The 15,486-nt window shown below is 40.9% G+C and overlaps 1 protein-coding gene across 11 annotated transcripts in view; it reads right to left on the bottom strand.

The window, feature by feature from the left end:
* Positions 1 to 15,486, bottom strand: part of LOC143940418 (E1A-binding protein p400-like) — a 303,118-nt gene that overhangs the window by 270,577 nt on the left and 17,055 nt on the right. For 9 of the 11 annotated variants that reach the window (XM_077461750.1, XM_077461754.1, XM_077461752.1 and 6 more), the window contains exons 2-3: positions 12,168 to 13,531; positions 8,946 to 9,056 (exon numbers count right to left, since the gene is read on the bottom strand). In XM_077461750.1, the coding sequence (XP_077317876.1) occupies positions 8,946 to 9,056; positions 12,168 to 13,496 (1,440 nt within the window). In that variant the 5' untranslated portion in view covers positions 13,497 to 13,531. The remainder of the gene's footprint in view (positions 1 to 8,945; positions 9,057 to 12,167; positions 13,532 to 15,486) is intronic. The other 2 variants (XM_077461753.1, XM_077461755.1) reach the window with 1 other exon arrangement.

Here is a 15,486-nt window from a genome sequence, read left to right on the forward strand (position 1 = left end):
AAAGAGTGCTACTTTCTCTCACTGCTCTAATATTGTGGTATTGCTCATTTCATCAATTCTAGTCCCAAACGCAAGCATGCAATGGAATCAGTCCCACCATCATTCCTCTCTCCGGATTACAGAAGAAACCACTCTTCTAGTTCTCGTTCTCGCCATGAGGCAGGCGGATCCTCAGTTACTTAGAGCAGCCCATTATATGTCAAGCCACTTTCTCCAGCTCCAGGTCCAAGTGGGATGGACCGTCCAGCTCAGGGTCTTTGTTGGAAATGCTTAGCAGCAGCCTTACCTGGAAAATGAATCTGTGCTGAATGCTTGAAAGAGATTTCAACGCATAGAGAGGCTGATGCCGATACAGTTAAATCCTATATCCAACAAGCTGTTACAGAATCTATGCAGAAATTTTCCTCTTCGAAAAAATCTGCTACACATCAGAAAGGTTACTCTTCAGAGGTGGTTATGGATCACTCTTCAGGAGACGAGGATGATCTTCCACCTTCCTTTTATTTCAGCTTGGTGAATCTGTTTAAAGGGGCCATGAAGGATACAACTGAATGGAAAGCTGAGTCTGAGCCCCCCAGAAGGTGCAAAGATATCTTAAAAAGGAAGGCCCCACTTTCCCTTTGATGGCAGAAACGAAGGAGGTCATCAAAGAAGAGTGGGATAATCTGGACAAAAGGGCCAACCTTCAGAATAAGTTCACAAAATTGTACCCGTTCAGATCTGTCAGTGTGGGTCACTCCTCTGGTGATAGATGCAGCCCTAGAGTGCCTAGCACGCCACATCTATCTGTCATTGGAAAGCTTTATGACGTTTAAGGATCCCATGGATCGCAGGGTGGATTTCGGTCTGAAAACATAAATTCAGCTGCAGGGTTTGCCTTTTGTCCGGCATTAGCTCTGACCTCAGTCTCTAAAGCCCTAAAAGCATTGGTATCAAACGTGGAGACAGCCATCTGGGGATAGATTCCAAGAGAATTAGCACTGCATCTATCCTCAGACTTCATTTCTGAGACCTCAGTGGATTTAGTGAGAAGTTCAGCCGGTAACAGCAAAGCGAGCCTTGCGGCTATCGTAGATGGGGGGGGGGGGTGTCTTCTTCCTCCAGTTCTTCTCCCTCTGTTGCTGATGTCTTCTTCCTCCACCTAATCATTAATGATTAGGCACAATTGTACTGTGTGAAATGCGTCTACAAGACCTGTGTGTTGGTGTCTTTTGATGTCATCTTGGTGATCAGTAAACAGCATTTTGATTTCTATCGATGTGCAGCCATTTCTTCTCTTATTCATATACCCATGGAAGCGGGCCGGGGCTAACACTTGACTGGAATTCATCAGACACAAATCAATTCACCTGGAGCAGTGATTTCTTCATTTCTGTCTTCTCCCTCTGCTGCTGATGTGTTCTTTCTCCAATTCTTCTCCTTCTGCTGTTGATGTCTTAATTCTCTGCTGCTGATGTCTTCTTCCTCTGGTTCTTCTCCCTCCGCCGCTCATGAGACATCAGCAGCGGGGTGAGAAGAACCAGAGGAGGGAGAAGAACCTGAGGGAGAAGACATCACCAAAGGAAGAAGACACGCTGGAGCTACAACTGGGGACATAATTCATTTTTAACCACTTACAGACCGAACCATTTTCCTGGTCAAAGACCAGACCACTTTTTGCGATTCGGCACTGCGTCGTTTTAACTGACAATTGCGCGGTCGTGCTACGTGGCTCCCAAACAAAATTGACGTCCTTTTTTTCCCACAAATAGAGCTTTCTTTAGGTGGTATTTGATCACCCCTGCGGTTATTATTTTTTGCGCTATAAACAAAAATAGAGCGACAATTTTGAAAAAAATGCTTTATTTTTTACTTTTTGTCATAATAAATATCCCCCAAAAATATATAAAAAAAACTTTTTTTTGCCTCAGTTTAGGCCGATACGTATTCTTCTACATATTTTTAGTAAAAAAAAATCACAATAAGCGATTATTGATTGGTTTGTGCAAAAGTTATAGCGTTTCCAAAATAGGGATAGTTTTATTGCATTTTTATTAATAATTTTTTATTATTTTTTTTTTACTAGTAATGGCGGCGATCAGCGATTTTTATTGTGACTGTGACATTGCGGCGGACACATCAGAAATTTTTGACACATTTTTAGGACCATTGTCACTTATACAGCAATCACTGCTATATAAATGCAGTGATTCCTGTGTAAATGACACTGGCAGTGAAGGGGTTAACCAGTGGGTGGCAGTGTAGGGGTTAAGTGTTCCTAGAGGTGTGTTACTAACTGTGGGGGGCTGGGCTTTCATTTAGTGAACACTGATCTCTGCTCCAATCACATGGAGCAGAGATCAGTGTCACTAGTTGCTAGGCAGAATGGGGAAATGCTGTTTACACGGCATTTCCTCCATTCAGCCATCCCGTGAGACGATCGCGGGTATGCCCGTGGCGATCGAGTCCGCGGGACCCGCAACCGGACTCACGGGGGTCCCGACCGGCACGCGAGCGCTCGCGATGGCAGGGCGGCATTGAAGATTGGAGGTACCTGTACACCAATATGCCTGCCCGTGCCATTCTGCCGATGTACATCGGCGTGCGCCGGTCGGGAACTGGTTAATAAAGGATGTTGTCATAAACCTGTGTATTGTTTTTCTTTATTTTTGACACTGTTTTTGGTAAAGGGGTAAAATGTAACAAAGCACCCCCCCCCCATGCCATTTTTTTTTTTATTTTGGCGTGGGTTTGCCCTTCGAGATCCTCAGAGCACAGGTCGCATGCCACAAGTCAGATCAGGTAAGATGATGATCCGATTGGATGCAACTTTCATTCAAATCAATGGGCTGAAATCATGCCAAAGTCAGACCAAAGTAGTGCAGAAACCTTCTTCAAAGTTGGTCTGACACAAGTCAGACCAGTTAGCATGGCTATCATAGGGAACCATTGATTTATATACGTCATGCAACGTGTGCTCCCAAATTTGGAGCGTATGTCGCACCAGTGTGAACCGGGCCTAATAGGGGAATTTCCCACACTTTGGGAGAAATCTCTCTAACTTTTTAGTTGCATCTCTGGGATATGAAGTGAAGAGAAATGTCCCACATGGTACACAGCCAGCAAAAAATAAATCTGACAGGGATTTGAACTCTTTCCTACTCAATCCAAAACTAAAAAACAAAAAAAAAAAAAAAAAGAATATACAATATGCTAAGGTGGGTGGGAACTCACACATTTCTAGGTGGACAGAAGCAGAGCTTGGCAGAAAGATTTTACCGTGTGAGTATCCAAGACATATTAATCAGTAGCCGATTGGACTGCACTCCTACAACCAAATTATAAGTTTTGAAAGGAGCATTTTCTTAATAGCTTTATTTAAATATAACAGTACCCTATGGTCATATTTCAGAGTGACAAGAAACCTAAGCAATGTAACCTGTCAATTTGTAGCACAAGAACATACAGATCATGATTTGCATTAACGGCATAAGGGATTGAGTAAGTTATTTTCAACCTTCAATTTATCTCTATTGAAACAGTAAACAAGAGATGCAAGCTCTAAATGGTCCCATCGTTTGTCAATGGCCACTTCAGACAATAATATAAGAGGACAGTGGATTTGTACTTACATGGTTTCTTTCTACTATATTTAAAAAAATAAATCTGTATTTAACTTAAAAATAAGTATTTAACCCTATGCGGCATGCATTACTACAAATAAAATATTGCATAAAGCTAAACAGGCTTGATAAATTTAGTATATAATAGGTCTAAAAGTTAGAAGCTAGAGAAGCTAGGGAAAGCAGAGAGAGAGTGCTAGATAGTTCAAGGGGAAAAAGCCAACAAAGACAGTTGATGCGACAAAGCTAAAGCATAACATAAGCCAATGAAATTTGCTCTGAATTAAAGCATGTTAGCTAGTAGGCTTTTCCATGAGCAATGGTGCATAACAAAACACATATTTCACAATACACTATGATTAAAGGCATAATAAAACAAAATGCAATATTTTAGTTTTGAGTAGATGATGTTGCATTGAATGGTCAAAATATGTCTTGGTGAATCTTGTGGCAAGATTACTGGACTTAACGTCTCAACTGCATCGCATAGTAGTCCATTATGTGTCACTTACCTGACACAGGAGCCAGCGATGTCACCGATGTCCCCTGTAGTCCAGCGCATCCATCTTCTCGGTGGGTCTCGCTGCTCCGCCGCTGTCATTCGGCGAAGCCGATACTCCCGCGCATGAGCACAGGAGCCGCCACGCGTGGCATATCGCCGTTGACGGGTGCCGCGCTCAGTGCGCCTGCGCGCCGCTGTCTACAGCGCATGCGCCGTAGACAGCGGTGCCTGTCTTTCGGCAAATATCTCCTAAACCGTGCAGGTTTTGGAGATGTTTCTTGGACCTACAGGTAAGCCTGTAGGTCAAAGTGTGTTGTAAGGGTCTACAACCACTTTAAGGTCTACAGACATCAGAAATCACTTGTTTACAGTCAGTTCAAAAAGTTCATATGTCTATAGGCCTTCCCTGGTGAGAACTCACATCCCCTGTCCAAGCCTTCTTGGGAGGATAGTTCATTGACTAGGATAGATTTTGCTTAGCCGATTGTTTTCTTCTGCAACAAGCCAGTGCCAGGAGTGTCACTGAGTCTAAGGTGATCCCCACCCCCCCCCCCCCCCCCCCTATGAATCTATTATCAAAAAAAAGATTGTTTAGTGGCTGTATTGTGTATGCATGGCCAGTCACCACTGAATGTCTGTAGGGGTTACTATTCAGAGGTATAGCATGGATGTCCTGGGCATAAGGTACAAAATAAGCTATCCTTCAGCCAACATAGCCACCATACACTGAAGAACTCCCTACCACACTATGGAGAATCCTTTAACAAATATTGCATAAAAAAACAACCCACCCCACCCAGCTGAAGTGGATGGACCTCCTCTAAAGACAACCAACTTCAGTTCAGAACAAAAAGATATAGCATGATGCCTAAACACGTCAGTGACACTTGTGTGCAGCATCAGCCAATGCTGTATATTTGCAGTAAGGTAAAAACTATTAATACCTATGTTTGGGAAGAGGGAGAGAGTGGAACATCTGTGAGGTCCACTTATCTGTGAAGTCCTAGAGATAGCGTTTTTTTAAAACAGATGACCAAAAGCAGTTTGTAGCTACTGCAAGTTGAAATGCCAATTTTGAATTGACGGATGCTGGTAAAAGTCATACTTCACTTAGTTCCCATAGGTACCTCTAAGCCCTTGTACACACAGTCGGAGAATCTGTTGGAATGAGTCTTATCAGGCCGTGTCGTCAGATAATCCGACTGTGTGTGGTATGCATCGGACTGATTCCGTCCTAATCTCCGTCCGACCCAATTTTCCAACATGTTGGAAATATTTCCCGACCAACTGGGCCGGACGGACCTAATCCGATCATGTGTAGAGCATTTTCATCGGACCAAGTGCCACGCATGCTCAGATCAAATTCCTACATCAAAGCTATTGGCTACTAGCCTGAATGTAGTCCCATCGTAACGAAATTACGTCATCACGTTCTGAAAGAACTGATTTTTCGCCAACTTGGCCCGACCGTGTGTATGCAACAGTTTCGGACACAATCCGTCGGACTAAATCCGACAGGCAAAATCCGATGGATTTGGTTGGCAAAATCTCCGACCGTGTGTACGTGGGCTAAGGAACCAGTGCACACGCACTTTCACTGACAACAGAAAGAGCACAATACACTTTAGGCACATCAGTTACCTGGCAAGTGCAGGATTTTTAAGGAGGCTTTATTGTTGTGAATTCAATATGTACAATACTGTCATGCAGGGCTACACACCAGTTATGATACAATTACAAAATTGCAGTAGCGTAATCTGCAATTAAAATGCTATTCTACAAATGTTGATCCTAGAACTTGTAGAGCGAAATTAAATTGCATAATCCTTCCCATGATATGTGAAGTGGCTGTGCAGCTGTTTGCATAAACACTCCAATAACAAGAGGGCAGGACTAAACATGCATGTAGCATCATAAAATTCATGAAACATTGGGTGACATTTCATATGTGCTCCTGTAGTGAAAGTATCTGTGACAGGATGTAAATAAAATGTAAGTGCACTTTTACTTCAGTTACACTTATTACGTAATACTACTTCAGCCCCTAGCACTCCCTGCCAGTCCTATACTCACCTAGCCACAATTCTGCAAGATCTCCGCATTAAGGCCTTCTTGGTGCCACAGAGCAGACTGTCAAGCCTCGCACATGTGCACCACAATCTCCATATATTCAATCTTATGAAGAGTTTCTTCTCTGGGCTATGCTACAGACATGAGACGTGAGTCCACCCAAACTTCTGGTAGATGCTAATCCTTAAATATCTAAAAGTTCCTTATATCTTTGGGGCATTTAGAGTGGAAATTTCTGTGCTTGAGTTCTTAGGGTTGGATTTTTTATTTAGTTTTTGGAGTGCAACAAAATTTAGAAACACTCAACGATGAGTGGGCACAAAAGAAACTCCAAGGTGGGAAGGAACAGAACTACAGCAGAAGACCTGCATTAGATATTGGAAGCTAACGTACCTCGGCCCAAGAGTCTATTGGTTAGATTTAAGTATCATGTAAAAACCCAGGATGATTAAATAAAAACATACCAAAATCTGCCCATTATATTATAGTAAATTTGTATAGGATTTCTAATATTTTTTCATTACGATTCTCCTCTGAACACACGATATAGCAGTCTAGTAACAAAAATTCTTAAATTCCTTAAAATGTACCTGAACTGCTTTGGTTTTCACTTTTATTTGTGCATACCCTTGGTATAGGCAACACAAACTAATAGCCCTCCCACCTGTGAGCTCAGCATATTAGCTTAACCACCCCATTCCTAATGAACACTCTCCAGATGTTTATAGTGGAGGGAACAGATGGCCTGCAAAAAGCTTTACACTACAGCATTATTTCCCCACAGACATTAGATGATTATCACCCAATTCAGCCATGTTCAGCCAGATTAGACAACATTCTTTCATTGGTGGAAGCAGCAAATAGTCACTGGCTAAACACTTTTAGGGGGGAAGGATGACTGGACAGGTTTGAAAACTTTTTACGATCACTAGAAAATAAAAATCTAGTACCTGAAGGTGTCTGCCTATGTTCCACATATCTTCATTCACATAAAGCGTATGTGGACAGGGTCATTCAAAAGGCAACCCGAACCCCATCTCCATTAGCCTAACTCTTAGTTAGAAGGACTGCAATCAATTGGCTGTTATGCTAAGCAGAGCATTTCATTTCATTTTCAACATTTCAAAATGAACACGCCATGCTAAGATGCTTCCCGTCGCACTCAGAGTGCAACTAATGCCCCCTCATTTCCAGCCCCTCCCCTGGAGTATCCCCCCTTTATTTTTTTAATAATGATATACATACCTTTGTCCGTGAGTCTTTGGTCATATTCCTCCTCCTCATCTTCCTCCAGCGGTGGGATCATCTTGCAAAGATGTAACCTGGTTCCACTGTCTTCAGTATTCTCCAGTGAACCCAGGCCAGCGCAAACACTCAGCTCCAGGGAGCAGGTTGATAATAGCCTGGATTCACTGAAAGCAGGTTGAAAGACACTGGCGATCATTTAACTTTGAAGACCGATGGATCCTGAGGTGAAGTAGTACTTTAAGGGACAGCTCAAGGTGGAAGAAAGGTTTGACTCCTAAAAACTTGTCCCCCAAAAATGTAAAGATGTTAAAAAATAAAAAAATATCAAGACAGTACTCACCTTTGTTGTTCCTTTCCTCCCAAATCTTGAGTCTAAATTATCTCTTTTAAAGCATGTGCTACTGTGCAATAAAAGAAACTCATCATAAGAGAAAAACAGAGTCTGCCATTACTGATCTTGCTCTCTGAAAATACTGGTCTGTCAATGCTTGTAACAGACCAGAACCATATACAGTATTCCAATGAGGCCTTCTACCTTTACTCGGACTTGCTTGATCTGAGTATTTTTTCTTAGCTCAATAATAATCTAGTCAAGAAATTCTGATTTCCTGATCAATAACTCCATATTATAGCCAAGCAAGTGATACCTTTTAAAAGGTAGTTGGGAACGGCAGCCCCATATTTCTCTTGTGACTCTCCAAAAACATATTTCAACCACTTTGAAGACCTACAGCCTTAACTATATTGTATTAGACATGGTCCCACAATACTGATAAAGATGAGGACAACAACACTACGTGGTTTGAACCAATATTCTTTTTACATAGTTTTCCACCAATTCATTTGCAAATGCTCCTGACATGGACATATTATAATAAATACTGACCATAATGCTTCCAAATAGCATCACTCTATCCTGTTGAATATTTAGGCTGTATCCTTATATTTAACCAACCACCAAACCAAAGTAACAGATATTAATGTTACTGCCTGAAGACGGAATAGAAGCACATCTAAAAACCAAATTATTTTACCTTCTGAAATCTCCATAATTTTTTTTGCAATGGGTAAAAATAAAAAGGATATTTCACAATAAAAATGGATAATTAAAACTTAAAAAAAACATATGCAAGAATCACACAAGCTTTTTACGTGTGAAATCACAAAAAATGTGGCTCATGCACTTGAATGATCTGAAGATTTTTACTTGGTCCCTTTCACCCCTGAGTTTGGTAGCAACAGTGAGAGACAGGTTTTCAACTTTTAGCAGATCATTAACCCTTTTAAAACAGATCTGCTAAGTATCAGCACACCGTAGCCCCACTTTGCTGGTCAGAGGCTAAACTCCAAAACTTGACGTTTCTCTCGGGGTGAAGGAGTTTTATGAGATTAGGATGGCCTTTCAAATATGGAAATACAGATAAAAAAAAAATCTGTTTAGAAAAATAAAATTGGAATGGATGGGAAAAAAAAAAAAAGTAAATCTGAGATGAGGCCACACTGTAGAACCATCAAAAAGGTACCTGAAATGGCTGCTGCTGTGATGAAAAAGCAGCAGAAACATTAGGAGGAAGCTGGGTTGCTATAGCAACAGGAGTACCAGTCTGCCCATCTTTTCCTGTCACAATCTTTACCTGAGAGGAAATATGTCAAGAACAGGGAAAATCATTTGTGTTTGGAATTTTTTTTTACCCATATTTATATGGATTCAGATATGTAAGCATACAATATTGCATTTTGTTGCAATGTGCAAAGTAATTTTTTTTGTTTTTAAGACTGAATGAATTTTTGAAGGTCGGGAAGAATTGTAATATGGTAATTTGATACCAAGGTGGTTTGCCTTAAGTTGTACACAGAGCAATAATTAATACCAGGTTGTCTGTTCCCATTGAAGCTGGAATCAAGAGTCACTGGCTAGTCATTGCTCCACCTCTAAAAGAAGGCAAAGTGGCATGACAGACGGGTGTCACTGAAGAGAGCCCAAACACTGAGGAAGCAATGGAAGCTGGAGCATATAGTTGGTTTACACAACCCTTGGAGAAAGGGTGGACGTCTGGAGATGGTTGAGAAGCACTGCAATAGCAAGAAGTGGGTAAACAACAAAAAAAAAAAAGAAAGAACAAAAAGGAAGACAATAAAGAAATAAAGCAGAAATATATAGGTTTATTCTGTTTAAACTGACTGCACTAATCTATAGGTAATCATTAGATGATATATATACATACATATAAATCACTAGCTCTTTATAAGTATTACTGCACTCTTATTCTGTCAGTAAAAAAAGTTTTGGTGCCCACAGCACGAGTACGTGACAGGGAAGTAAGTGGATAGGAATGAGGGTATCCTGAAAAATAAATCCGTTCTTGCTAATCGTTAGGCGACAGCAACTTAAATTTATCACTCGAAACTGAGAAGACGAACTGCTTGCTCTAAACCATGATATTACATAAAAGCAATCAATTTAAAAACATATGCAAGAGAACATACTATTTATCCAAACTCTTATACAAATAAGGATTTTTTATCAGGAGGAAGAAAAGTCCCTAAAGTAAAACACCAAACAAAACATTTTATATTTTCATCCTGGGTAGAGTAAAGAAAGGATAGAATAGATAAAGAAAGGATAGATTTCACACAGGCAATATGATCAGGTCTGCCTCTAGTCCCTTCTATGGAGCGGTGGACACATTTCTGCTGACACTGGCTGCCATCCGATCCTGTCCACCAAAAACAGGATGGTGGACCTATTCCCCATCCGACTGGTGAATGCATAGCAGAGCGGGCATGTACCTGTTATCCGCCTGCTCCACGTGGATCAACGGAGAGATCCCCACTAAGCAAGCAGATTCCACTTCACGGAGGCTGCCGTGTGAAAGGGGCCCTACTAAAACTGATGCACACAGAATCTGGTGCAGCTGTGCATAATAATCAGCCTCTAACTTCAGCTTGTTCAATTAAGCTTTGTAAATAAGCCCCCGTTCACATCGGCATGATTTGATACGCGATTTGACGTGTTGAATCACATGCCAAATCACAGCCTATTGCCAGCAATGGCGCTGTCCCAATCGGTGCAAAGTTGACGCAGCATCGCGGCGCAGCAGCGATTTCCAAAAATAGTTACTGCACTACTTTTGGTGACTTCAGCGGCCATTTCCATAGACATCTGTGCATGAACACGCAAAGCTCTCTTTCAAATCACCCCCAAACTCACACTGAAATATGGGTTTGAAATCGAGCGAGTCCAGCTGAACTCACACGATTTCAATCCTACGTTCAGTGTGAACGAGGGCTAAAACGTAGAAGGTGATTGGTTGCTATGTACAGCTTCACCAGATTCTGTGTGCTCCAGTTTTAGTAAATCTCCCCCTTTGTCAAGTTTTTATTCCTGTCTATGACCTTGTGGGGAGAATTCTCTCACTTCCTGTGTGATCAGTAGAACCGATGTGAGGGCATTTCTAGCCAAAGGGAACACAAATAGCAATACCCTGACAGAGGTTCTTACCATTCCCAGCTTTACAAAAAAAAGCTGCGTCATTGCCATCTGTATTGCCACTAGAGAACTTTTATTTACTTCCCTTTCAGACAACCACACAGAAAGTGAAGAGAAATTTCCTCGCTTAGGGCACAGGCAGCAATAAAAAAAAACTGACTTAAGTTCTAACCATTCCTTACTCTGCAAATAGTACATACATTCTGATATACTGAACATACCAAGTCTCAAAACGTGCTGTAACCCTTAGCAACCAAGTCTCAGTTTTATTGTTCCGACTTCAGAAAGATGATTGGTTGGTACTGGTTACCATACATGACTGCTCATTGCATGTTATTAATGAAAAGCCTTAAAAAATCAAAGTTTACACTCTATGTAACTATACTGTTTTTTAACAGCACCCATTTTAAAAAAGTAACCAAGAAACACATTGGCTGCAGTTGTTGCTAATTTCCTGGTTATCATGCTGATCCAATGACTTTAACATATTTACAAAGTACATCAATAAACAGTAACACATTAAATTGGGAGTTGTAACTTGCTCCATGCTTCTCAAAGTATTGAAGCCACAAACAGCCAAATAGGAATAGCAGCCTGTGCCCCATAATGGCAGATAATTGGCTATACTGGAAATATATTTTCATGCACAATGTGGAGCTTCCTGTTCTACATGTATGTCTTGGCAGGAAGTAACCACGCCATTGCCATCAAACGTTTAACAGGGGCTTAACACATATCGCTGCTATTGCCTATTGCGGTTTATAAAGTTATCGGTAGTCATGCAACTCATGACCAGCTCTGGGATTTTTCCCTATAACAACATTTACCAAGCAGTATTCACCACCTATCTTGTATATGTACATTGTGTTAACGTGGTCATTGTGTTCAAGTGAAAATGTTTAATACCTATTATTTATGCTAAATTGTGGACGACTATAGATAGATCTGAGCTCTAGAATAAAAAATAAAAAAATAAAAAAAACAACAACAGTTTCCAATACATACAGTGGAAGCATGCAAAGCAAGGAACAAGATAGATAACGCTTGCCATTTACAAAGATTATTATTATACAGCTTCATATGAGTAAGCAATCTGTCAATCTAAAATGATGTAAAGTGATCTAAAATCATCTGTACCCTTTACTTTTATAAAATTCTATTGGAGATGGGGTACAGACATTATTAGAGAAGACATTCAATTAGAAGGGAATTTAATAAGCAATATTCTAACAAATGGAAGAAGAACCAATCTTACCTCATCATTTATAACCTCAGACTGCTCCTCTTCTTCTTCCTCTTCTAGATCCAAGTCATTTTGCCTGAGGTAACCCTGAAGACCCAATGAGGGTTTCTTTTTAAATGCCAAGAAATCCATCATGTTTCCTTGAAAATGTTGCAGGAAGAAGAGCTCAATCAGATAATCCTTGAAATGTTCCTTCAGGCTTTTCATATACTTATTGTGATGCTCCAAGCACTGCTTTCTCATCTGTGCATCTTCAGCAGTTGCAGGAGGTATTTCCTCAAGCTTCTTATTTTGCTTCTTGACCGTACTTACTGTTGGGGTTAAAGAAAGACTAGAAAGTGCCTGGGAACCAGTTACCCGTGATGGACTTGTCGGGGTTGGAGGTGACGTTATACCAAAAGATGAAGCTGCAGCTACTCCAGCTATCATTCCCCCAGAAGTCCTATCAAAGCTGATGGTCCTGCCCAACTGCTGCCCATGAAGAACTTGTTGTTGCTGAATAAGCTGACCTTGTATAATACTGCTGATTTGTGGGGGGAGGTTGGTGGTTGTTATGTGGCTTGGTGTGGTCAAGGTCTGCAGGTTTGCCCCACTTGCCACAGGACTTTGAGGTCCAAGATGATGAATAGTGCCTCCGGTCTGAGAATGAGGCTGTGAAAGCCTGCGCTCTCGTATTGTGGCTTGTGCGGCCCCAGATGGAAGCTGTACCTGTGCTGTTGCTCCCTGTGCAATTTGTGCAAGTCCTGATCCTTCTTGAAAGACAAAATGTCCACCATTTGAAGGACTTAAGCTTATCTGTCTCACCAGGACACTGGCATCCACAAAACCACGTGTTGGACTCTGGCTACACATTCCCAAGCTAGCTCCTGCTGTAGCAGCTCTTACGCCTTGTAATGCTTGGATTGGCACAGCGCTGGGCTGTGTAGGGCTTTGTGTTTGGACTTGCTGAGACATTGGGGAAGTGACCTGAATATAGGAAGGAGATCCATGTTCAAACCTCCTCGTCTGGGAACTGAACTGGAAACCAGGAGAGGCTGGATTAGGGATAGGCAGTGGGGTCAGTGTTATCTGTTGATTTCCTGCAACCACTTGTCCTACATTTTGAAGTGTAATATTCACATTCTGACCAGCAACTGGATTACGGCTCATTATCAGTTGTTGTATCTGGTAACTGGGCGACTGGGGTCCAGGTGAACTGACCGCTGGTGCAAATGATGGAGCAGGTGCAGGAGACTGTGGCAAATTTGTCTGTATGGATGTTTCCTCTGCCTCATTGCCAGTGAATGATCTGGACCTTTGAAGCTGGCGTGGAGTATTTGAGGGACCATTCCCATGATGCATTGTTGTCCTTTTCTTTTACTTTAAATGGAATAAACCTGTATAATTTAAAAACAAAAAACTTATACACAGCAGTTACAATATATTTGCCTTTTTTGTGTAAGGATAAAATCTGTCATAAGAAGAAGAAAGCTGCCATTAATACGTCAGATTGATATGTTAAAGTTATGCATGCTTGAAAGAATTGTGCAAAACCATATGTAGTGTTTTATTCTATATAATCCACTTTAGAGAATATGTCAGATGGAAATATGAAAGCTGCCACTGCAGACTTCTTTTTAAAGATTCTAGCTCTGTGGGAGACATCATTATCCTTGTTACAATTGTCTGATTTACTGATCTGAAAAAGCATGACAGTGAATTGTCTGAATTCCTGATGCACATACCCTTTTCGCCCACCTGAAAGGGTCCTAATGGTTAAACTATTTAGTCAGGTTGAAAAAAGTCCATCTAGTTTAACCATTAGGACCCTTTCAGGTGGGCGGATCGATTAGGTCCAGCTGACAGTTTTTTAGGAGGACCCAATCGGACCCTCTGGTCTCCTCCATGAAGCCAACAAGTTCAAGACAGTAGCGTTTTGCTGCAAAATAAAAACACCTGACGTGGGTGCATTTAACGATTGAGCATTCATTCATTCCAATGGTCAAAATAATATTTTAGCCAATGGAATAGAGATTTTAATTATGAAAAAATACTGTATTTTTATCATCTTCAAAGTCCATAAATATTTACATAATACACTTGGACAACCCATTATTTCTGGTAATTATTCTTTTACAGCCAACCTTTTGTATTACATTGATTATCATCTACATTGATTTGTAAAACATCTCCTATCATATCTCAAGGACACTTCAGACCTACTTAACAACTTGAAAACTGTACATTGGTCCACCGATGACCATTGGTTAAAGTGATACTAAACAAACACTGTTTAATTGACATTGTCTATTCTATTTCTGTATATGGAATGATAATTATGGTAATTATTTAAGAAACAAAAAACGCAAGTACCTTTTTCCTAACCAATATACAGGTGTCAAATAAACAGTTTTTAAGCACTACAGCCCTGGAAGAATTGGGTGCTCAATGACCAGGCCATTTTTTGTAATTCGGCACTGCGTCGCTTTAACTGACAATTGCGCGGTCATGCGCCAATGTACCCAAACAAAATTGGTGTCCTTTTTTTCCCACAAATAGAGTTTTCTTTTGGTGGCATTTTATCATCTCTATGGTTTCTATTTTTGGCATTATAAAAGAAGAATGACAATTTTGAAAAAAAAACACAATATTTTGTACTTTTTGCTATAATAAAAAAAAAAATGCTAATCTTTTTCCTCAGCTTAGGCCGATATGTATTCTTCTACATATTTTTAGTAATAAAAATCGCAATAAGCATATATTGATTGGTTTGCGCAAAAGTTATAGTGTCTACAAAATAGGGGATAGATTTATGGCATTTTTATTATTATTATTTTTTTACTAGCTATGGTGGCGATCAGCGATTTTTATCGGAACTGCGACATTATGGCAGACAGATCGGACACTTTTGACACATTTTTGGGACCATTAACAATTATACAGTGATCAGTGCTATAAAAATGCACTGTTTACTGTGTGTCACTGGCAGGGAAGGGGTGTAACACTAGGGAGCGATCAAGGGGCTAACTGTTTTCCCTTGTGTGTGTTCTAACTCTTGGGGGATGGCGCAGACTAGAGGAGATGACAGATCGCTGTTCCTAGCTAGTAAGAACACATGATCTGTCTCTCCTCTTCTCACAGAACAGGGATTTGTGTGTTTACACACACACGTCCCTGTTCTGACTCTCATGCCTGCAATCGCACATGGCCCGCAGTCATCGCGACCACCAGCCACACGCATTGCAACCCCCCTGCCCCACGCGGTGTGGTGGCATGCATGCCTGCTATCCCTGTTTTAAGGGCAGATGTACAGCTACGATGGTTCATGGAAACGTGCTGACCTGCTGCAGTA

The sequence above is a fragment of the Lithobates pipiens genome, unplaced genomic scaffold, assembly GCF_037356315.1.
Source record: "Lithobates pipiens isolate NorthernLeopardFrog02 unplaced genomic scaffold, aLitPip1_a1.2 Scaffold_3, whole genome shotgun sequence".
Taxonomy (NCBI): domain Eukaryota; kingdom Metazoa; phylum Chordata; class Amphibia; order Anura; family Ranidae; genus Lithobates; species Lithobates pipiens.